The 21,354-nt window shown below is 63.2% G+C and overlaps 3 protein-coding genes across 4 annotated transcripts; all 3 read right to left on the bottom strand.

Annotated features, from left to right (window-relative positions):
* Positions 1-608: 608 nt before the first annotated feature.
* On the bottom strand, positions 609-5,353 carry ENTREP3 (endosomal transmembrane epsin interactor 3). Its single transcript, XM_068995056.1, has 12 exons — positions 5,135-5,353; positions 4,480-4,536; positions 4,215-4,325; positions 3,909-4,034; positions 3,707-3,814; positions 3,360-3,520; positions 3,162-3,261; positions 2,998-3,082; positions 2,320-2,901; positions 2,013-2,081; positions 1,395-1,657; positions 609-779 (listed from the first exon to the last, which is right to left on the bottom strand). Exons 1-12 carry the CDS (start codon positions 5,351-5,353, stop codon positions 609-611), a joined length of 2,052 nt encoding a protein of 683 aa, XP_068851157.1.
* An 841-nt stretch (positions 5,354-6,194) lies between these two features.
* Positions 6,195-9,225, bottom strand: SCAMP3 (secretory carrier membrane protein 3). Its single transcript, XM_068995064.1, has 8 exons — positions 9,032-9,225; positions 8,795-8,914; positions 8,587-8,707; positions 8,379-8,507; positions 8,067-8,226; positions 7,812-7,913; positions 7,613-7,730; positions 6,195-7,501 (listed from the first exon to the last, which is right to left on the bottom strand). The coding sequence occupies exons 1-8, from the start codon at positions 9,146-9,148 to the stop codon at positions 7,355-7,357; spliced, it is 1,014 nt and encodes a 337-aa protein (XP_068851165.1). The 5' UTR covers positions 9,149-9,225; the 3' UTR covers positions 6,195-7,354.
* A 1,637-nt stretch (positions 9,226-10,862) lies between these two features.
* On the bottom strand, positions 10,863-21,098 carry CLK2 (CDC like kinase 2). 2 transcript variants are annotated; one of them, XM_068995060.1, is made up of 13 exons: positions 20,947-21,098; positions 18,905-19,074; positions 17,165-17,399; positions 15,388-15,484; positions 14,975-15,041; positions 14,563-14,679; positions 14,178-14,344; positions 13,675-13,769; positions 13,254-13,383; positions 12,449-12,531; positions 12,154-12,233; positions 11,894-11,984; positions 10,863-11,551 (listed from the first exon to the last, which is right to left on the bottom strand). In XM_068995060.1, exons 2-13 carry the CDS (start codon positions 19,072-19,074, stop codon positions 11,369-11,371), a joined length of 1,515 nt encoding a protein of 504 aa, XP_068851161.1. In that variant the 5' UTR covers positions 20,947-21,098; the 3' UTR covers positions 10,863-11,368. The 2 variants fall into 2 exon arrangements, with proteins under 2 accessions (XP_068851161.1, XP_068851162.1); XM_068995061.1 differs by having other exon boundaries at positions 15,388-15,481.
* Between the last annotated feature and the right edge of the window lie 256 nt (positions 21,099-21,354).

Below are 21,354 nucleotides of genomic sequence, written 5' to 3'. Positions count from 1 at the left end.
AGGGACCAGGCCAGCACAAGGGACAGGTCGGGGGACAGGCACAGGGTGCAGGCACGGCTGGCACAGGGGACCGAGGATCAAGCCAGCGTAGCCAGCCAAAAGAACAAGGCAGAGGACGGGCACGGCCAGTGCAGGGGACAGGGCAGGGGACAGGTATGGCTGTCCCAGGGCACAGGCACGACTGGCACAGGGGACAGACATGGCCATGCCAGGGTACAGGCACAGCTGGCACAGGGGACAGAGTATGGTCAGTGTGTGGGTCAGGCACAGCCAGAACATGGGACAGGGCAGGGGACAGGCATGGCCATCCCAGGGAATAGGCACAGCTGGCACAAGGGACAGGGCAAGGGACAGGCATGTCCAGAACAAGGGATAGGGCAAGGAACAGGCATAGCCATCCCAGACAGGGCAGGGGACAGGCACGGCCGTCCCGACCCCCCAGCAGACACCCCAGGGGACCAGCCCCTCGCCCCAGCCCCACTTGGGGCAGGGGCCCAGCAGAGCCCACCAGGGCAGCAGCAATGTCCGAGCAATGTCCAGGGCTGAGCCCAGAGTGGGACCCCCTCTCCACAGCGGGGCACCGGGGGGTCCCTGTGGAGGCCGTGCCCTCAGAGCGCGCTCTCCTTGCAGGCCCCGCTGAGGCTCCGGGGGCGGCTGCGCTCCAGCCGGCGCGTGGACAGGAGCCGGCGCAGGGACGAGGTGGAGCTCAGGTCCCCGCAGCTCTGCAGGTGGATTCCTTCGTGGGGCCGCTCTGCACCCGGCCAGGCACTCCAGGGAACCTGCAACCCATGGGGACAGGCTGCAGCCGCAGGGGTGGCAGCCCTGCCCGTGACACCCCTGCCCAAGACACCCCTGCCCAAGACACCCCTGCCCGTGACACCCTCCCGCACTCACCCCTCTGTGCTCAACCCTCCACGCTCCAGTGCAGCCAGGTGGCACACGGGGCAGGAGGACAGAGGTGACAGGCATGGCAGAGGCGTGCATCACGCGCCCACACTGGCATTTGGGACAGGCTCGTTCCCGTCAAGGCCTCCCAGGCTGCGCAAGGTCTCCATAAAGCCGAGTTGCCGGGATGTCCCAGCAACTGCCTCCAGGTGCGGTGACTCAGGGGCAAAGCCAAAGCCATTGCAACAGGCACGATTTTCCCACCCGTGGCTCCAGTGGGGATCAAGGAAAAGGAGCTGCCCCCCAGGAAGGGCTGGGCGAGGGCAGTGCTGCAGGAAGAAGGCTCTGCCTGCAGCCAGGGTGCCAACACCGTGGGGGTGTGGCAGGGGAGGGGAAGCCGTGGAAGGGCCAGGGTGGAGGTGCTGATGGGGGCAGAAGGGAGGGAGAGTGTGGATGGGAGTTCTCTGGGAAGGAAGAGTTGCCCATCCCCTGTGGCTTCCAGGACCCACCTGTTTGTGCCCGTGGAAGCTGTGCCCAGACACCTCCATGCCAGCTGCTGGGCTGCGCTTGGGTCTCTGCAGGAACCTGGCCACCAGCCCACGGGTGCCCCTGTAGCCCTTGAGGTCCCCCAGGGAGCGGGTGGTTGTCTTTGACAGCTGCTGTGGCACCTTCTTGCAGGGTGGCAGCTTGTTCTTCCCCACCGAGCCGGCCCGGAGCAGCGGCGGGGAGTCACAGTGGGAACGGTGGAGCAGGCAGGCCTCAGAGCACAGCCCTGCGGAGGGAGCACGGTCAGACACAGGAACTGCTCTGACAGGGCTGTCCTCACCATCAGACACAGGACACGGCTCTGACAGACCCAGGACACTGCTCGGATGGATCCATCCCCACCATCAGAGCCAGGACACCGCTCTGACAGACCCATCCCCACTGTCAGACCCCAGGACACTGCTCCCAGGAGATCTATCCCCACAGGCCTGGGGTCCTGCTGTCTCCCATCCCCAGTCAGCAGGAGAGGTCCCACTGTTGATCCCCCTTATCCCAGCCCCAGCAGGGTGAGCTCAGTCCCCAGAGGGCTACAGACACCCCCCAAGCCCCCTTTCTATCCCAGTACATCCCAGTGCCCTGACCTGTATCAGCGGAGGAATCGGACACGGTGTCCTCCAGTGCTTTGGTATAAAGTACTTCCCTGAAATCTGCTAGGAGCAGAGAGAACCCTCAGGCTTCGGCAGCTGTGCAGACCCCAGGCAGCACAACCCCCCAGCACCCCCCTGCTCCCAGCCCAGCAGACTTCCCCTGCTCCCCCTGTTCCTCCCCAGACTGGCTCTAATCCCATCTGGCCACAGAAAAACGCAGCCAAACCCTGCGGCACATCCCGGCTGCACCCCACGGACGCTGCCACCCGCCCATCCCGTCCCAGCGGTCGCTGTCACCTACCAGCATGGCCAGCCATCGGGACGCCGGGGTCACTGTGTGACCTCAGGAGCGGGCGCGGGGCCAGCCCCGGGGCCGGGGACGAGGGGCAGGAGGTCTCGCTGTTGCGCCGGGGGTGGCCGGGGCGGCCGGCACCAGGGTCCGTGGGACGGCCACCCCCGCGCCCCTGCAGCGAGGAGCCCTTGTCCTTGAGCCGCACCTCGGGGAAGCAGGGCCCGGCGCAGCGCGCCAGCCCGGCCAGCCGGTTGCAGCTGTGGGTGACGGCTCCCCCCACCAGGATGCCGTCGTGGCCGGGCTCCGCGGTGGAGCAGGAATAGGATCGCTCGCCCCGCACGCGGGGCTGCGGCATCTCCTCGAAGGGGCCCTGCAAGCCCAGCGTGGGGCTGCGCGCGTGGTGGCTGCACTGCACGCAGTCCACGCTCAGGCAATAATCGGCGCGGCTGCGCTGGATGGAGCGGAACAGGACGTAGTCGACGGAGCGCATGGAGCCCTGCAGCTCCAGCAGGCACGAGTCCTCCGAGGGGCTGCTGTCCCCGGGGATGTCCATGATCTCGGACATGATCAGGGACCCGCTGTCCATGGACACTGCAAGGAGCGGAGGGGCACCGCTGAAGAGCTGCCGGGAAGAGCCGGACCTGCTACGGCCCCTCTCCCGTTCCCCGTGCCGGGGGGGACACTCACCTTCTCCGCTGAGCACGATGGAGGGGACGCGGTCGCAGGTGCAGGCGTGGGAGCCGTCTGTCAGCTGCGAGTCGAACAGGGTGGCCTGTGGGACAACACAGGGCTCAGCTGAGCAGGAACCCACCCTGCCTGGCCTCCCCTGCCCACGGCGCCACGGCCCCCACCTGGCTGTCTCCCCGCAGCCCCATCACAGTCTCATAGGATGGGGGGAAGTCGGTTGGATAGAGGGGCACGGGGCTGTCCATGGAGCCGTTGTAGGTGATGCTGCAGAGGCAAGAGCAGAAAAGCCACACTGGGTGGGACAAGCCCAGCCTGGGGGCACATGGGCCCCCCGCTCTACCAGCCTCGCTCCCAGCTGGTACCTCTGCGCGTCCGTCTCAGAGCTGCAGGTGTACTCGGGGGGGTAGTAGGGGGGTGGTGGCACTGGGGGCACAAACTCCTCGAAGTCCATCATGCTCTGCAGAAAGGTGTCAGGTGGGGACGTGCACTCCAATGTCACAGAGCTCGAGCGCTGTGGGACCAGCTGCGGGGAGAGGCGAGAAGGGAGAGCTGAGACCCCCTGCCCAGAGATCCAGCAAGGGATGCGCATCCTGGGCTTCAATCTGCAGCTGGCTGGGGTTGGGTCCTGCCCTGGTGCCCCAGGGCCCATCCCAGTCTAGGAGCACTGCTCCCCAGCCCTGTCTGCTCCTGAGCCAGAGCTGGGACTCACCACGTGGACGATGTCGAGGGAGAAGATCTGGATGCAGCACACGACAGCAGAGAGCGTGCAGATGATGGTGGAGAAGATGGTCAAGCCGCAGACGCTGAAGAGGAGATCCTGGGGAGCAGTGGGGTGAGCTGCAGAGCCCGCAGAGCATGGCCGGGTGTGCGGCCGCTTCCCAGGGAGCCCTTGTATCCCCCTGGTCCTCCACCTTGAGTGCCACACGGATGCTCCGGCAGTTGGGGTTGGGGAACATGGTCAGCATCTCGCTCTGCTGGCTGCAGGAGGCGGGCGGGGGCTCCGAGCGGGCCTGGCAGCAGACACACGAGTCCCTCTCCTGGGGACAGGAAACACTGTGAGGAAGCTCTGGATGCCACGCTGTCCCCTGAGAGCCGCCAGCACATCCCACCACCAGACCCCAGCTCCGCAGCTCCCGGTGTCCCCAGGGCCCCGCAGCCAGGGACGAGCTGTTCGGGGAGGCCCGGGGGGCGCTGGGGCTGCCCCCGCTCAGCCTCACCCTCTCGCAGGCCTCCAGGGTCTTCACCAGCTGCGCGTTCTGGCAGGACAGGATGGAGCCGGCGAGGCTCAGCATGACGCCCAGCACCGAGAGCAGCGTGAAGAAGGCGATCTGCAGCGGGAGGAGAGGGGCTGCCGGCTGTGCAGGGCTGCGGAGCGGGGAGCCGGCACACGCGGCTGCGCATCCGGGGGCACGAGGGGCTCTGCTCGGCCTCCCCAGCCTGGACTCCCCCGCCTGCGGAAGGGCGTCCCCCCCCAACACCTACCACCAGGGTGAGCGGCCGCTTCCAGGAGATGATGCCCACGAGCCCGGACAGTGCCAGCTGCAGATGCACAAGCCCCGGGGTGAGCACAGGGAGGAAGCTCTGCTGGGCAGTGGGGCCCCGAGCAGCCCCTGCCCACGGGCAGAGCCCCCCGATCCCTGCAGGCCTGGAGCCGGCCCAGGAGCAGCAGGGCTGTAGGAGCAGCCCTGGCACCACAAGGTGGGAGAAACTGCTGATTCAGGGCCTGGGGACTGCGGGCTGCTCTGGCTGGGCAGCAAACCCAGGCCAGGATCCGTGCTGCAGGGTCACCGTGGGGGACCCCGGGTCCTGCCCTCACCCCAATGCACAGCAGACAGAGCAGAGCCTCCATCGCCGCCCGGTCCCTGCCCTGCCGTCACTGTGGTGCCCCCACACCCCTCCCTGCCCGTGGCTGCAAACCTCAACGCACACCCCGGACAGCCCCCGCACCGCTCGGGGGTCCCCATCCCTCACAGAGCCACCCTGGGGGAGCCCTTGGGATTCTCCCACAATGCACCGCGGCAGCCACGGGCAGAGGGTGGGGGAGCAGCGGGGCTGCCCTCCCCTGGGACCGGCGGCAAGCTCGGCCCCCGGGGAGCAGCGCAGCCCCCTCCCCGCGCCGCCCCGGCCCCGCACTCACCGAGAAGCCGGCCCAGGACGGGCAGGAGTGACGGATTTTGGTGGAGGGCGTGATAGTGGCCGCCACCAGGCTGAAGGTGACGATGAGAACGCCCAGGATGGCTTGGACGAGACCCAGAACCAGCAGGACCTGCAGCCAGGTGCGCTGGAGGCGGAGGTGGGTGAGGCTGCGGGAGCTGCGGCCGGTCAGCGAGCGGCTGGAGTCGGTGGGGGAGGGCATGGCCGCGGCGGGCGGCGGCTCGGGGCCGGCCCCGGAGCCCCGGGGCAGCCGGCGGCACCGCGCCAGGACCGCGGGGAGCGGGAGCAACCGCTCTGCGGGAACGGGCCGGGCTCCACCTTTCGCCTCCCGGAGGATGCTGACGGCGGCTCTTCACTGCCCCGGGCGGGGGGGCTCGGGCAGCGCCCACGGCCACGCGGGGACAGGGCCACCAGAAGCTCCGCGGAGAACAGAACCGGCCTCACCGGTTCCTGCGCACCCAGGCCGGGGCCGGCCTAGAGCCGCCGGCCGGAGACGGACCGCCGCCTCCTCCCGGAACGTCGGTGGAGCGCCGGGCCCCCGCCGGGGGATCATCCCGCCCCGCGGGGTCCGAGAGCCGCCGCCCGGGACGCGGCCCCCGGGGCAGCGCCAGCAGGCGGGAGCCGCGGTCCGGACCGGAGCATCCTCCGCGGGCGGCGGGCGCAGGGCCGGGTCCCGCTGCCGGGCCGATGCCGGGAGGGGCGGGAGGCTACCGGCGGTCCGTCCGCCCCGCGCCCCGCAGCCCCGGCGCCGCGAGGAGCGGCGGGCGGGGACGCTGGGCCGGCGGGAGGCTGCGGCCGAGCATCGCCGCCGCCGCGCCCTCCGGGATGCCCGGGGCCGCGACTGGAGGCGGGCGGCGGAGCGCCGGGAGCTGCGGGGATGGTCCCGCACGCCGGCGGCTGCTCGGCCGCGCCCGCCCCGGGGCCGCCCCTGTGCGGCACGACGGGAGCTGTAGTCCACCCACACCACCCCCGGGAGCTGCGACACCGGCACCGGCCCCGCCGCTCCCCCCAGCCCCGGTCGGCGCACGGAGATTGCAAAGGAACAGAGTGAAACTTCATTTATTCCTTAAATAAACCGGGAGGCGGTCGGGGAACAGCACACGGGGAGCAGCGAAGGAGGCGGGGAGCCCCAGAGGAGCCCTCGCCGCAGCGGGACGGGGAGGCCACTGGCCCCCACAGCTAAAGGCACAAAGCCTCTCGCCAGCCCCGGAGCTGCAGGGACAAACCGGGAGCATCTGAGAGGAGATGGGGCAAAGCAGAATGCATGAGACCTGTCCTGGGGATCGCCGGGGACACTGGGACAGAGGGCAGGTAAGGGGGATGCGGGGGCTGCGCAGGGGAACTGGCTCAGCCCCTGAGGAGGGTGAAGGCCCTGGGTGAAGGGTGCTGGGGGGAGCAAGGGGTCACAGTCCTCAAAGCAGGTGGGGAGGGAGACTGGAGGAGCTGTTCATCCCTCCCTGGAGGCGAGGGGGGAGCCATGTAAACACCAGGGCTGCTCCCCAGCACCCAGCCTGGTTTTGGGGTCCACATGGGCTAAAGGCAGGATCCCCACAGGCAGCAGCTGCCCGAGCGCTGCCCATCCCTGCCCTGCTCTCCTCATCCCTGTGCCCGGAGAGAGGGAGAGGACGGGGAAAGGGACAGGACAAAAGGACCAGACACCCTGGGGACAGCACCAGCCCCATCCTCATATCACTGGAGCAAGCCCCAGGAGGAAGAGGGGGATGATGTTCTTGGCAGAGCATGGGGGGTCCCTGGGCACGCAGGGGGCAGGGGGCCCTCCACACCCCAGGGCACACAAGCGTCATCACCAGGTGGGGAAACAGGAGAGCACAAGGAAGGCAAGTGACCGTTCCAGTCCCTGGAAGCAGCATTCCAACCATCTGGAGGAGGCTCCTGCCCCCAGCAGCTGCTGCTGGAAGGGAGGGCGATGGCAGGCTCAGGGCTCGGCCGCAGCACTTCCCACCCTGCTCCCCCCAGTCTGCTGAGGGGAGGGGACCAGCACAAACCAGAACAGCCTCTGTCCGTGAGGAAAGGGGGTTAAGAGCAGCAGACGATTCAGGCACCAGCACTTCCAAGCTGGGATGAGGCAGCCTCTGACAGCTGATGCGGACGCACGGGGATCCAGTGAAAGTGCAACTCGGATTTCCTCTTCCTCGGGAAGAGCCCGCGTGCGCCAGGGAGGCAGGGCCGGGCACGCGCGCGGCTACGGCGCGCGGAAGGCGTTGGTGGCCGCGCCCGCAGCGGCGTTGGCCGCGGCCGTGCGCACGGCCTGGTTGGAAAAGACCCCGGCCGCAAACTCCTCCTGAGCCTTCTGGAAGCTGGCGCCCGTCCGGCGGTACAGAGAGTGGATCTGGAGGGCAGGAGCAGGCTGAGGGTCAGGGCTGGGGCTCCAGGCCCCTCATAAACAGAGCTGTGACGGCCCAAACCTCCCCCCAAAGGGAGGGCTCTGATCCTAACCCACCTTTTTCAGCATAATGATCCCCAACACAGCCACTGCCGTGAAGGACAAGGACACCAGGATCATCATCACAGCCACGGCTGTGTTAGTCCGCAGCGCTATCAGGCTCAGGATCCAGCCACTGCAAAACAAGAGGCTGTTGCCCCCAGGTTCCCTCTTCTCCACCCGCCTCTTGCCTTTCCAGGGTCAGCTCATGGCTCACCTGAATCCCCAGTTTGGGATGCCAATGGCCTGCAGCACATACATCACGTTCTGGGCGAAGAAGACGAAGAAGAAGACAAAGAAGTTGAAGGAACTGTCGCTCCTGAGAGGAAGAGATGGGCGAGGTTAGAGCTCTCAGACATTCCTTAAAGCAGGAGGCAGGGGGGAAACAGGGAGCTCGGGGTGGAACCACCACATCCCGCAGAGCCAGAGGCCCCCAGGAGCTGGAGCAGATACCCACGGCTCAGGGACGCACCTGAAAGCTTTGTACATGGGCCGATACCAGCAGACGAAGGAACAGGGCGTGTAGAGCAGAGCCCAGAGGATGGAGAGGCCGAACCCAGAACCAGATGAGGGGTCCACACAGAACCAGGCGAGCGAGGACAGGAAGTTCAGGAAGAGAGCAATGGTGCTGGCTGAGGGAGAGGACAGCACTCAGGAGCCCAAGCCAGGCTCCCCCAACCCCCCTGACCACCTGTTCATCCCCATTTCCCCAGAGCAGCAGCACAGGACACTTGTTCTTCCACCTCCTCCCAAGGTCTGCCCCGAGATTCCCCTGGAGACTCACCCATCCAGAGGTAGTACATGGTCGTAACAGTCTTCTGGAAGTCAGCAGGGATCTCCACGGGGATGTCCTGGTAGAAGCAGGGCTTCACGGGGCAGAAGGACGGCAGCGGGGGCCAGTTGTTGAGCCTCGCTGCGGACGGAAGGGGGTGAGGAGGAGCGAGGCGGGCTCCGAGGGGGTCCCGTCCCTCCCCAGCCCCGCAGCCACTCACTCTGGGAACCGCCGAGGGCCGCGTTCTGCAGCTCCCGCTCCCGCCGGTCCAGCTCCTCCGCTTTCCGGTTGAGCTCCTCCTGCCGCTTCAGCAGCTCCGCCGTGGCGGCGGCGGCCGAGGCCTGCGGAGGGGGGGACACAAACCCTGGGCTCCCGCCGGGGCCCGCGTCCCCCCGGCCCGCCCGGCCCGGCGGCGCCTCCCCCCGTACCTGCGAACCGTAGGAGCCGTAGTTGCGGGGCTCGGTGGGACTCGCCTTCCGCGGGGGCTGCGCGGCCGCTGCTACCGGGGGCGGCGGGGCTACCGAAGGGGTCTGGAACGGCGGCGGCGGCTGCAGGGGAACAGGAGAGCCGTGAGACTGCGCCGGCAGCAGGGAGGGCTCCGGTGGCCAGGAAGAAGCTTCGGTGCCCGGGCAGGCCCCGGTCTGCGGGCAGGCCCCGCCGCTCACCGCGTCGCTCTCGAAGGGGTTGTAGCCATCCAGCACAGGGCCGGGCCCGGCCTGCAGCACCGCGGGGTCCTGGAAGGGGTTGTCCGGGAGCACCGCGGGGCCGCCGCGCTGGGCCATGGCCGGACCGGGACCGGGACCGGGAGCGCGCTGGACCCGCGGAACCGGGGCCGCCGCCGCCGCCGCCGCCAAGCCCCGCCCCTCCCCGCCGCTGATTGGTCCCGTCGCGCCGTGACGTCATTCGGGAGACCCCGCCGCAGGGGGCCGCTGCGCACGCGCGGGTGGGGCGCACACGTGACGCGGCCACGTGTCCTGGGGTCACGTGCGGCGCATCCTCCCTCCCCCCCCACCCCCTCCCAACCCCCCCCTTTTCTCCCGGGACCCCGGGACGGGCCCCAGCGCCCCCGGTTGTCCCCATGGCTCCGGGTCCCCGCCCTGCTGGCCCTACCGGGGCAGCGGCCTCTCCTGCGGGTCCCCCCGAGACCTCACCTCCGGCCCCCGGTCCGGCTCCCTCCTCTCACCGGGGCGGCCTCGGTGCCGTTCGCCTGCTGCCCGCGCAGCCCCCCCAGGCGTGATCCCGCGGGTCCCGGGGGCCACCCCAGCAGCTGTGACTGAGCCGGCCGGCGCCGAGTCCGACCCCCAGGGAGGGACTCGCGGCACGACGAGCACTTGGGGAATTTCACTTGTGTCTCCTGGACCAGTTATTTATAGGAATCCCCAAATCCATCCACTCCAGCTGCCCGCGGACTGCACACCGAGCCCGTCCCGAGCAGGGATTCCTCAGCATCGCGGGAGCAGGACATGCAGCCGTCCCTGCCCTCGGTCCCCTCCCAGCTCTCGGTGCTCAGCAGACTGCTAAAAAGGCTCTTTAGCCTCTGAACAGGCTGAGAGTGACACACGAATCCCACAGGTGAGCTCCCACCTCAACACAAGCCTGGAGCTGCTCCAGGCAGAGGTAGGAGCTGTGGGTTTGGGTTTTGGACACCAGCATGAGATTGTTATTTTTTAGAAGTCTAAGCCAGACCACAGGTGGGATTTGGTCAATTTAATTCTCCTCCAACCTCAGTGCAGGGCTGGGCACACGGGCAGTGGGACAGGATCTGCCCCTGCTGCCACAGGAGGCAGGTGAGGGCTCCCAGACCAAGCTCGGTAAGTCGGGATCACAAGCCCACGGAGACCCCTCAATGTCAGCCTTCCTGAGACTCCCCCACACTCCCTCCAGGTGAAACCAGACCTTTCCATTCCCTTCCACATGGTGAGAGCCTGCCAGGGCCAGGACAGCCTGGCACAGCCTGATGGTGCCGGTTAAGCAGAGCGCATCTGTCTCCCACACCCCAGCGAGGCTCTCCCGCCTGCCATCGGCTGTGAAACAGCCCCACCAATGCCCAGGGAACAGTCCAAATCAAGGCCCAGCCTCGCTGCAGAGCTGGGAAGAGCCAAAAAGACACAGAGAGCCCTGGGCTGGGTGTAGGACAGCTGGATGTGGGCTCCTGACACCCCTCTTCCAACAGCCACCACCAGCAGCCAGTGAGTGCTCCACCCTACCTAAGGCTGAGAGGTTTCTTGGGGTAAGGGAACACCTGAGGGCCCTGCTGTCCTGCCTCCCACGCCAACACCGGGCCCAGGGCATGAGGAAAGGGCCAGCCCCTGGTTTTCTGACCCCCACACCAGCATCGACTCAGGTCCAGCTGCAGCCCTGAGGGCTAAAAGCAGCTCCTACTCAGTGTAGGCTTGGGAGGAATGGTGCAGGTGGATAGAGCTGGTTTCCTGGACCACAAAGTTCCTTTCATCCCTCTCCTTTCCCCTCACATGGCACAGCAGAACAGCCCCAGGATCAGCTGCTGTCGCGCCAAACCCAGACCAGGTGCTTTATTCACTTCATATTTATTTTTCACAAAGACTGTACAAAATTCTTATAAAACTCTGGTGTGGGGATGGGCTATGACATTGATCCAAAAAATAATTCCCATGCAGTCCCACCAGTTCCATAACTTACAAGGAAACAGATAAGCTACAGAGAGCTGCGAGTCCTGGAGTATTTACACCGAGGAGGGCAGGAACAGGAGACAAAGCAACACGTGACGAGAGGTATTTACAGCACGGACACACAGGCCCCCTCACCTCACGAGAACGGCAGCAGCGACAGCAGGTCAGGCCCGTGGTGCTCCGAGGCCGACAGAGAATCTGGGCTATTTACAGTATCTCACATATTAACAGCTTTACAAACGTGTCCAGGAAGTTCATCTCATGTATAAAAAAAAAAAGCACCAAGTGTCTGAATAGAAATCACACAGGCCTCCACGGGGGCTAGAATCCGAGGGCTGGCTGGCACCTGTGGCGTCACCGGCTGATGTCCCGGCTCGAGTCCCACATTTTTGTGCTGGGCTCCATGCCCAGCATGTCAAAGAAGGGGTGCTTGAGGGCCTCAGCCAGGGTGACACGCTTGGACGGCTCGTACTCCAGCATGCTCTCGATGAGGTCGAACAGGCGGTGATGGTCCTCGGCCTCCGAGGTCAGGTATCGCTGCGAGGTGCAGGGGGAAGGTCAGGCCCAAGGAGGCTACACCCTGTCCTGGGATGTTCCCTGGGCTGACAGGCTAAGCTGGGGGAAGGCTGGTTTGTTCAGGACCTGAACTCTGTGCTCCTCTCTCCCCAGAACTGACGGATTTTCACGCACCCTCCCTTCCCCAGGCACTTCCTGAGATCTCCGTACCCTCCTTGTGCTCCACTTCAGATTAAACTCAGGCTGCTGCAGCTTCCTATACCTAGGGCAGCCAAGGCTCCCTCAGAAAGTCACTGGTCTGACCCTTCTGCTGGCCCAAGCTCGCCCAGAGGGGGAATCAGAGGAGGGGCCAAGCTGCCTTACCCGCAGTGGTTTGCAGTTCTCCCGGACGTAGCGTCCAGCTGAGGTGTTCTCATCCCAGTCCAGGCGGCCGTGGTAGAAATATTTCTGTTTCCTGTCACGGTAACAGGGGGGAGCAGGTTACACCTGAGCACAACACACCCTGCAGCAGCAGCAAGGTGCCAGCCCCAGTGGGTTCCAAAGTGGGATCCCTCAGGGAGAACCACTGCCCACGGAGCAGAGGAGGGCTGGCAAACCTGCAGTGCCCAGCTGGCCTCGCTCACCTTGTCTTCCGGACCATCCGGGAAGGAATTGGCCCCAAGATCCTCTCCATCATGGCCAGGTGCTCCCGGTTGTCGTGTGTCTGAGGGAGAGAAAATGTAAAGGGAAGGCATGGAATAGATGCCAGTGGTTCTGCCTCCAGCCCTGGGTATTCCCCCACCCAGAACTCCTTCCTGGCCAGTGCCTCGGGTGTCCCTACAAGACACAGGCCTATCAGTCCCAGGGCCTCTGGGCTGTGCTGGAAGCAGCCAGCATCCTCTCACCAGTTGGGAAGTAGCCACACAACACAGTTCTCACCTGGAAAAGGGTGAAACCCACGTAATACTCAAAGATGATGCAGCCAATACTCCACACATCACAGGGCTGGCTCCAGCCAAGCTCTGAAAAACAGTGTTGTTTAAATAAATGATCCAGTTACAACCCAAGGGTCCAAATCTCTCTTCCTTTTAAAAATAAGTAACTGAAAAAACACATCCCAGTCCAGCCAGGCTCCTGGTGCTCTGCTGGCAATTCACTGCCCAGCTGGCAGCAATGCCAACACACCAGCTAATAATCATGGAATCATCAAAGTTGGAAAAGACCTTCAAGATCATCAACTCCAACCTGTGACCAATCCACACCTTGTCACCCAGGCCAGGACACTGAGTGCCACATCGAGTCATTCCTTGGATACCTCCAGGGATGAGGACTCCAACACCTCCCCGGGCAGCCCCTTCCAATTCCTGACCACCCTTTCCAGGAAGAAATTCCTCCTGATGTCCAACCCTGGCACAACTTGAAACCATTTCTTCTTGCCCTGTCCCTCATTCCCTGCGAGCAGAACCCAACCCTGCCCCGTCAGGAAGTTGTGGAGAGTGAGAAGGTCCCCGCTCAACCTCCTTTTCTCCAGGCAGAACAACCCCAGAATAATGACAGGACCATAACCACGGCCTTCCCAGGAAACAGCACTGCAGAGCTGGTAAATAAAGCACTTCCCACCTCCCAGGGCAAATCCAGGACAGCTCCTGAATGATGTGGAAGCCCAACACCACCCAGCCCATTGGGCAGCACTCAGTGCCCTCAAGGGGCACACCTGCCTTGGCAGAGACCCAGTGGCACCTACCCAGGATGACTTCAGGGGCCCGGTAGTGCCTGGTGGAGACAATGGTGCTGTGATGTTCGTGGTCAAACGTGGCACTGCCAAAGTCCACCACCCTGATGGCCGTGCTCTTCACGCTGCGCTCGTCCCGCTTCTGCATGAGGGAGAACAGGACCCGTCACCTGTGAGCTCCAGCCCCTTCCTTACAGAGCTGAGGGCACCATGGGAGGGGAAAGCTTCGGCAGCCCCACAGCTCAGCCCCAAACAAGCTCCCACCACCAGCCTGGGGTCACCATGGCTCACTTAGCGCTGCCTGAGCACTGGCAGATCATGCAAAGCCCTGAAGGCATGGAGCCCACATCCCCTGGGGCTCTGTCTGACTCCTCTGGTAAGGTCAGGGACATCAAGAATCCAAGAGGAGACCCAACTCGAGGCAGTGTGTTACCTTTTCCAGGTTGTAGGAGAGCTCGTAGTCAGAGTTCACAAAGAGGATGTTCTCTGGCTTGAGGTCAGTGTGGGTGAGTTTATTGTCGTGCAGAACTGAGGGAGCAAAAAGAATCGGGGTGAGGGGACAGACAAGAGCAAGGCTGCACCCCACAAAAAGCCATCACTGGTTCAGTTTGCTCATCCTGGCACCAGTTTAGCCCACGTTTCAACCTGGGTGTGAACAGCCAGGCAAAGCCCAGGCCATGATGCTTCAGTAGAAGCACAGAGATTTATTGTATTGATCGCCAGAAGGTGCAGGGGGGTGAATGCTGGAGTGCTCTGAGCTACTGCCAGCCCACAAGCATCAGAAAATGAAGAGGATTCATTCCCAGAGGGGCAGGAAGGCTCAGGCTCAGAACCACAGCAAAAACTTGTTGCTCTGGGCCACCAGTTGCAGAACTGCAACCTGCTCAGCTCCCCAGGTCAGCCCAGAGCAGGGGGAGAGCAGCAGGGAACACTTACACTTCACAGCCTGGCACACCTGGAAGGCCATGTGCCGTACTTGGTGGATGGGGTAAGGCAGGTAGTTGTTATCCTTCAGGAAATCGAAGGTACTGAGCCCCAGCAGCTCGAAGGAGATGCACATGTGGCCGTGGTAGTCAAACCAGTCAAACATCCTGACACAGAGACTGACAGAAACATTCCAATTGGGAACAGCTCTGCAGGCACCGCTCAGCTGTGTCACCCCTGCGCCAGGCTCCTCCTTTCCCTGCTCAGTCTGTATCCCACAGCAAGCCAAGATGCCTCCAAAACCATCTAGGGCCACATTCAACCACACAACACCAAGCACCTCTTCCACCCCAGCCCTGGAACTGGCCCCTCCTGCTGAACACCAGGGCACACTCACTTCGTGTTCTCAGGATCCTTCTCGTTGATTTTCTCCAGCACGTTGATTTCCAGTCGAGCAGCCTCTTTGTATTTCTCTACGTTTTTAATGATTTTCAGAGCAACACGTGCACCACCCCTGTGGGAGAAACAAGAAGAAAGCACAAGGTGAGCCCTGTGAAAGGGACCTTCTGACCAGCCTCCCCACCCTTGCTCGAGCAGGTTATTATTAAGGGGTGTCCACCAAGGCTGTGCCCTTTCCCCTGCTACAAAACAGCCCTGAAGCTTCCCCTAGCACATGGGCAACACGAGAGGGTGAGTGCCCAGAGCAGCAGAGGCTACTGGAAACCAAGAGACTGATTTTCACCCCCAGGCTCCCACGTGATGCCCAAAATGCTCTGTTGCCAGCTGTGGTCTCTCCTGTTCCCACATACCTCCGGTGATCCATGCACTGCACCACTCTGCCGAACGTGCCTTCCCCCAAGGTGCTGATAATCTCATCTGGGAGGGAGAGAAGGAGAGGGAAGGAGCTGAGAGAGGGAGCAGGACCTGGCTGCAGCGATACACAGGGCAGAGGAGAATGCATTGCAACACCTAACCTGCACACAGCTGGAGAGACCGGAGCAGCGGAAGGCTGACACCGGCTGCACAAGGCAGCTGCCCTAATTCCCTGGCACTTCAGTAACAATACACAATATAAACGTAGCTTTAACAAAAGGGGAAGGAAAAGGAGAGGGTTTCTCTTTAATAAACAATGAAAATAAAATGAAACAGAAAGATAAGACAGATCTGCGACTGCGATGGGAGCTTAACTAGAGAGCTAAATTATGTTACGATTTGGCTGTACATCTTTCTTGTAGCCAGTCGCCGACGCGATAGATCAGATGCCCCTCGTCGTCGTCCTCCACACTCTTGGCCCTTCTGCTGCTCTGTCGACTCCGCTGCTGGCCCAGGCAGACAGGGAATTCATCATTCACCAATCAGATTTTCAAACCAGCGCAGCAGCCAGCGTCACGCATTGGTTGGTTTGGAAATTCACATGGTTGTTTGAGGAGGGGTTGCAGGAGGAGATTCCCAGCCAATTCATACGGCACAGAGGAATATATAACGATAGGGATATTGCAAGGGAACATGTCAAGATACAACACACTAGCTCAGAAAAGAAAAAAACAGTTTGCTTTTCGTTGTAGCAAAAAAAAAAAGGAAAAAAAAGAAAAAAAAAAGAAAAAAAAAAAAAGAAAAAAAAGAACCTACAAACAGCCCCAACCCGAACCAGTGCGACAGCAGAGCTGTCAGAGTGAGGGAGCTGAGGGGCACGGAAGGGGCCGGCTGCTCTCGCTCCCACGGGGGCTCAGAGAGGAACAGCACTGGCCTTCGGGTCCTGGGGACTGCCTGAGCACACCGAGGGCCAGAGGCCACGGGGAGGGGCTCCCAGCAGCCCCACGGCCGCCGCAGAGCAAGGGCAGCAGGAGTCAGGTGCCGGGAGGTCCTGCACAAGCCCAGGCTGCCCCCACAGGCACCCCCATCCCACTCCAATAACCGCCCACACAGCTTCCCCCAGCCCCGACACTCAGGGAAAGATGAATTCCGAGATTTCAGAAGCAGCTCTAGATACAACGATCCATCCAAAACCAAAAGTTTGCAGTGACTGCCTGGGGAAAGACGGACACGTCTTCCTAGACCCTCCCCCAAAGAAGCTGATCCTGGAAGGACTAACTTCCAGAAGAGAAGCAGAGCCCAACAGGGAACAGGGACAGCCTGGGATGAGGCAGATAAGAGGTTTATGCCACAGAAGAGAAAATTCCTGCCTTCGGTTCCTCGGCTAAGTATCCCCACACCTGGGAGCAACCAGCCAGCAGACTTGGGACCCAAATCCAGCCCCCAATCCCCTCCCTGGACACAGAGCCAGAACAGACCAGACAACACTGAGAGCTCCACACACAGAGCAGAGAACATGTCTGGGGTCTAACAGAAGTGGAAGGTGAACAGCAGAACAGACAAGAAGAGAAAGCCAGGGATGCTGCCGGGAAGAGCCTGGGATGGTTCTGCCTCCACCTGAACTGAGTGGTCCAAAAGCTCTGCTCCTCCGCAAAGCCCCTCACATGACACCCCACGTCAGCTGGGCCCACCCAGGAGGATCCTGCTCTGGAGCAGGTTCTAACCCTCAGAGCCAGGGGCTTCCTGCCACAGCCTGAAACAGAGACCACAGGGGCAAACCACCTGTCACAGGCTCTCTGGGACTGGGACCAGCTGAGCGCTGGCTGTTTGAGCCTTGCACAAATCCTGCCTGGCTGGGGCTCCTACACAGCTCTCCACGAGCATCACCGAACAGGAGGAGCTGCAGCACCACCCTGGGGACCCGCCAGCCTCGCGGGGCACTCCTGTCCTCCCACCTGCGCGGGCAACACTGACAGAGGGTCTGAGCCACCCGTGCCCAGCCGGCACAGGGCAGCACCGGCCATGGCGCACAGGGACGCGGGCAGGAACACTCTGCACCAAAAGTTCTCTAACACACAGTTCAAGCCGAGTCTGAGAGAGCGTTAGAAAGTGAGTTTTCTACTTACCCAGCTCGGCACCTGGGAGAGAAAGGTTACAGGGCAGGCGCAGCACAGCAGGATACTCACCGATGAGGAGCGGCTAAAGGACCGGCTGCGGCGCCGCCTCCGCCTGTGCTTACGCCGGCTGCTTTTGCAGCTCCGGTAGCTGCCCTCGCGGTCCCGGGAGCGCCGGTACTCGTAGGAATGTCGGTACTCGGGCTCGTAGTAGGCGTCGCCCCGCTCGCGGCTGTAGTCGTTGCGCCGGTAGCTGTCACAGTAACGCCGGTCGTAGGCCCTCCGGTCTGCAGAGTGGTCGTCGTAGCTGGGCAGGGGGATGCGGAGGGCAACGTTGAAGGGTCGGAAGGGACTTAAAGATCTGCCCCTCTCACTAGACCAGATCATCTTGTCCAACCTGGCCTTGAACGCTGACAGGGTCGGGGCATCCACAGCCAACCTGTGCCAGTGTCTCGCCACCCTCTCAGGGAAGAATTTCTTCCTAATGTCTAACCTAAATTTTCTCTCTTTCAGTTTGTACCCATTGCTCTTTGTCCTATCGCTACAGTTCCTCATGAAGGGTCCCTCTCCAGCTTCTTTGTAGGCCCCTTTTTTAAATACTGGAAGGTGCTGTGAGGTCTTCACAAAACCTTCTCTTCTCCCGGCTGGAGAACTCTCCCAGCCCCAATTCTCACAGCCTGTCTCCATAGGAAAGGTGTTCCAGTCCTCTTAACAACTTCCTGGCCTCCTCTGGCCTTGTTCCAACAGTTCAATGTCCTTGTTATGTTGGGAACACCAAAACCTTGCAGCGCTCCAGGTGTCTCACAAAAGCACGGCAGAGGGGATACACTCAGTGCTGGCAGCTCCAGGGACAGTGGCAGCTGAGGGGTGGGAGCACAAGGCAAGGGGCCACGAACTGCCAACCCTTTGCACAACAACGGGGACAGGGACCTGTGTCCCAGCCAGGTGAAGGACACTCAGGGACACTTGGAGCTGAGGGCCCCAGATCTTCCTGTGCTGAGATTGTGAAGGGATAAAAGCTCAGCGGGTCCTTTGTTCAGGATCCCTCCTTGGAGGCACCAGCTAGAGCTGTTATTTTGTTATTGCAACAAGATTAAATTAATTTTGAGGATTGAGATGTCTGAGACTCTGCTGTGGGAAACCAGGGCTGAGCCAGTACGGAAACTGGTCTGACTGGGAGCGTGGGGTGTGCAGGGAGTCAAACAGGGCACCCACTGGGTCATTGAAGCCACCGCTGCAAAGGGGCCTCGGTCCCAGCTCAGGTGGTGGAGTGGCACTGCCAGAGGGGCTCCTGGGTGGTCGGACAGGGAAGCTTCCCTAGAGGGGAGTGGAGGGCGTTTGGTGACGAGTACTGCCCAGGCTGTGACAGCTCAGAGCAGGCCAAGGTCACACAGAACCTGGGTGAGTGTGGATGACTAGGCCATGATTAAGGGACTGGAGCATCTCTCTTAATGAGCTGTTGGAGGCGGGCCCAGTTAGTCTGGAGAAGAAAAGACTTGAGAGGAAATGTCATTATTGCATATTAATATCTCCAAGGCAGGTGTCACGATAGTACCAGACTCTTTTCAGTGGTGCCCAGTGACAGGATGGGCAGCAATGGCCACAAACTAAAACACACCACGTTCTACCTCAACACGAGGAAGAAGTTCTCCCCATGGAGGGTGGCAGAGCACCGGAACAGCTGCCCAGGGCGAGCACGGGGTCTCCCTCACTGGAGACATCCCAAATCCACCTGGACGTGTCCCCAGAGCTCCCTCCCAACCCAACACCGCCGTGATTCTGTACAACAGAGCAGCTCTGAGCCCCCCTCACCTCCGGGATCGGACGTGGTAGCTGTCCTCCCGCCGGTGCCGCCGGTCCCGCTCGCTGCTGCTCGACCGCGACCGCGTCCGCCGCCGCTTGTGCTTGCGGCTCCGGTAGCGCTCGTGGTAACTGCCGCGGCTGCTGCGCTCCGACGAGCGGTACCTTCGGGAGTGCGGCATCTGCGGGGACAGCGGGGACCCTGTGAGGCACCCCTGGGGACAGCAGGGACCGCCCCAACAGCTGCACGGGACAGGAGCCGGCGCGGAGCAGGGAGGCCACCAGCAGCGCGTGTGAGTGTGCCGGGGGATCTGAGAGGGGGGGGGGAACCTCTGAGAGATCCCAGAGCCCCACAGGGCAGGATGAGACCACCCACAGGGGCTGTGCTTGCCCCGTGGTTCTCTTTCCCAGGTTTATATCCCTTTTTCACACCCATCTCTACTGTCACAGCTCCAGGAACAGCTTTTGCACCTTCTCTCTTTGAGCTCCCTGGGAAGGTGGGAAGCAGCACCAGGGAGAACTGAGGGAAGGTGAAATGAAGCCCTGGATATCACCAAAGTCCCTGTGCACCAGTAATGGATACCCAGAGAGCAGCTCCTCAAGAGGTGCCTCAGGTTTACTGCCAAGCCAAGGGACATCTACACTTGGAGGGGACACAAGGGTGGGGCCACACGAGGAGCAGCTGGGGGTACTTGGTCTGTTCAGCTGGGACTGAGGGGAGATCTCAGGGGGCTGCAGCTTCCTCAGGAGGGGCAGCTCCGATCTCTGTTCTCCGTGACCAGTGACAGGACCCCAGGAACGGCTGGAGCTGTGTCAGGGGAGGTTTAGGCTGGATATCAGGGAAAGGCTCTTCTCCCAGAGGGTGCTGGGCACTGCCCAGGCTCCCCAGGGAATGGGCACGGCCCCGGGGCTGCCAGAGCTCCAGGAGCATTTGGACAATGCTCTCAGGGATGCACAGGGTGGGATTCATGGGGTGTCCTGTGCAGGGCCAGAAGTGGGGCTTGATGATCCTTGTGGATCCCTTCCAGCTCAGGAGATCCGTGATACACATCCCTCTGCCCACGGGGATCCGCCCAGGAGCGAACCTACCCTTCCCAATGGATTTTAACAGAGCCCTGCAGACCCTCAGCTCTGCCTCTCTGGGGGAACATGAGCCAAGAAGATCCCGACGTGAGATGGCACAGCGGGTGCAGCCCCTCAGACCCTGCCAAGCCTTGCTCCACAGCTCTCACACGCTCCCCACACGTATTTTTGTTTCAAGCACGAATCATAAAATCGTGGAATGTTAAGGGCTGGGAAGGACCTTAAAGCTCACTCAGTTCCACCCCCTGCCATGTGCAGGGACGCCTTCCACTAGCCCAGGCTGCTCCAAGACCCGTCCAGCCTGGCTTTAAACACCCCAGGGATGGGGCAGCCACAGCTTCTCTGGGCAATCTGTGCCAGGGCCCGAATAGAAGCCGGAGCTCCCTTTGCCCAAAGAGCTCCCGCGGCAATTTCCCCCATCCAAAATGCCCCCGGCTGCGTCCCCGTCCCCGCCCTGCGCTGACATCACCGGCAGGGCTTGGACAGGCCGAACCGGCCCCGGCGATGGGGTGACCCGGGGGCACGGGCTCGGTACCCCCTGCACGGGGGGGGCTCTGCCCGGGGCTCCCCCCGAGCCTCGCCGTTTCCAGCCGCTGACTGAAGGGAGAGCGAAGGCGGCGCTGGCGGCCCGCCAAGCCCCGTCTCCGTGGAACGAGCACCGGGGCGTTCCGCAGCGAGGCTGGAACCGGTTTGGAGACGGTGATGGCGGCCGCGCCGGGCGGGGCCTCCGCCGTGCAGGGCCGGAAGCACCGGGACACCGGGAGAGATCGGCCGAGAGCGAGGCGGCCTCGGCGATGAGGCCCCGACCCGACCTCCCCGGGCCATCCGGCCCCGCCGCCCCCGCGGGAACACCCAAGCCGCCGATTCCCACCGCGGCCCCGCCGGGACCCACAGGCCGGGCCCGCCCCGCGCCGCCCTCACCGGCCGCGGCCTACCCACCCCGCCCCGCCGCGCCGCGCCCCGCGCCGCACCGTCCTCGCAGCCAGCCCGGTGCGCTTGTCCCACAGGAAATCCGTGATGGCGGCCGTGGGCCCCCGGGCCCCGCTCCAGCTCCCGCCGCCGCCGCCGATCCGGGTCCTGCCAGCCCGCGGGGCCGCGCACGCACGTAGGCGCGCACGCACGTACGCACGTAGGCGCGCGGAGCTGCGTCACACCGGGTGGGGCCGAAGGGGCGGGGCTAGGCCCGAGGGGCGTGGCCGACTGAGGCGCGTCCCGCCCAGCTCCCGGCTTAAGCCCCGCCCCTTTCCGGGCCCCGCCGGCGCGAACCGGGCGAGACCGAGGGGCGGGGTTAGACCCGAGGGGCGGGGCGAGGGCGGATAGCCCCGCCCACTTCATCCCTGAAGCCACACCCCGCCCTTCTGACGGCGGCGGAACGGTCC

The sequence above is a fragment of the Aphelocoma coerulescens genome, chromosome 25 (assembly GCF_041296385.1).
Source record: "Aphelocoma coerulescens isolate FSJ_1873_10779 chromosome 25, UR_Acoe_1.0, whole genome shotgun sequence".
In the NCBI taxonomy this organism is placed as follows: domain Eukaryota; kingdom Metazoa; phylum Chordata; class Aves; order Passeriformes; family Corvidae; genus Aphelocoma; species Aphelocoma coerulescens.
The sequence above is the reverse complement of the archived record's forward strand: the minus strand, read 5'-3'. Positions and strand labels throughout refer to the sequence as shown.

Coding starts and splice junctions, on each gene's coding strand:
- ENTREP3 (XM_068995056.1), bottom strand. CDS start 5,353: ATGCCCTCCCCCACCGACTCCAGCCGCTCGCTGACCGGCCGCAGCTCC. Junction 3,815..3,908: donor GCATCCGTGTGGCACTCAAG/GTGGAGGACCAG, acceptor ACTGCTCCCCAG/GATCTCCTCTTCAGCGTCTG. Junction 3,262..3,359: donor TCTGAGACGGACGCGCAGAG/GTACCAGCTGGG, acceptor TTGCCTCTGCAG/CATCACCTACAACGGCTCCA.
- SCAMP3 (XM_068995064.1), bottom strand. CDS start 9,148: ATGGCCCAGCGCGGCGGCCCCGCGGTGCTCCCGGACAACCCCTTCCAG. Junction 8,508..8,586: donor GGCCCTCGGCGGTTCCCAGA/GTGAGTGGCTGC, acceptor TTCCGTCCGCAG/CGAGGCTCAACAACTGGCCC. Junction 7,731..7,811: donor ATCCCAAACTGGGGATTCAG/GTGAGCCATGAG, acceptor CTTGTTTTGCAG/TGGCTGGATCCTGAGCCTGA.
- CLK2 (XM_068995060.1), bottom strand. CDS start 19,074: ATGCCGCACTCCCGAAGGTACCGCTCGTCGGAGCGCAGCAGCCGCGGC. Junction 17,400..18,904: donor TACCACGTCCGATCCCGGAG/GTGAGGGGGGCT, acceptor CCCCCTGCCCAG/CTACGACGACCACTCTGCAG. Junction 15,485..17,164: donor CCTTTAGCCGCTCCTCATCG/GTGAGTATCCTG, acceptor TGCCTGGGCCAG/CAGCGGAGTCGACAGAGCAG.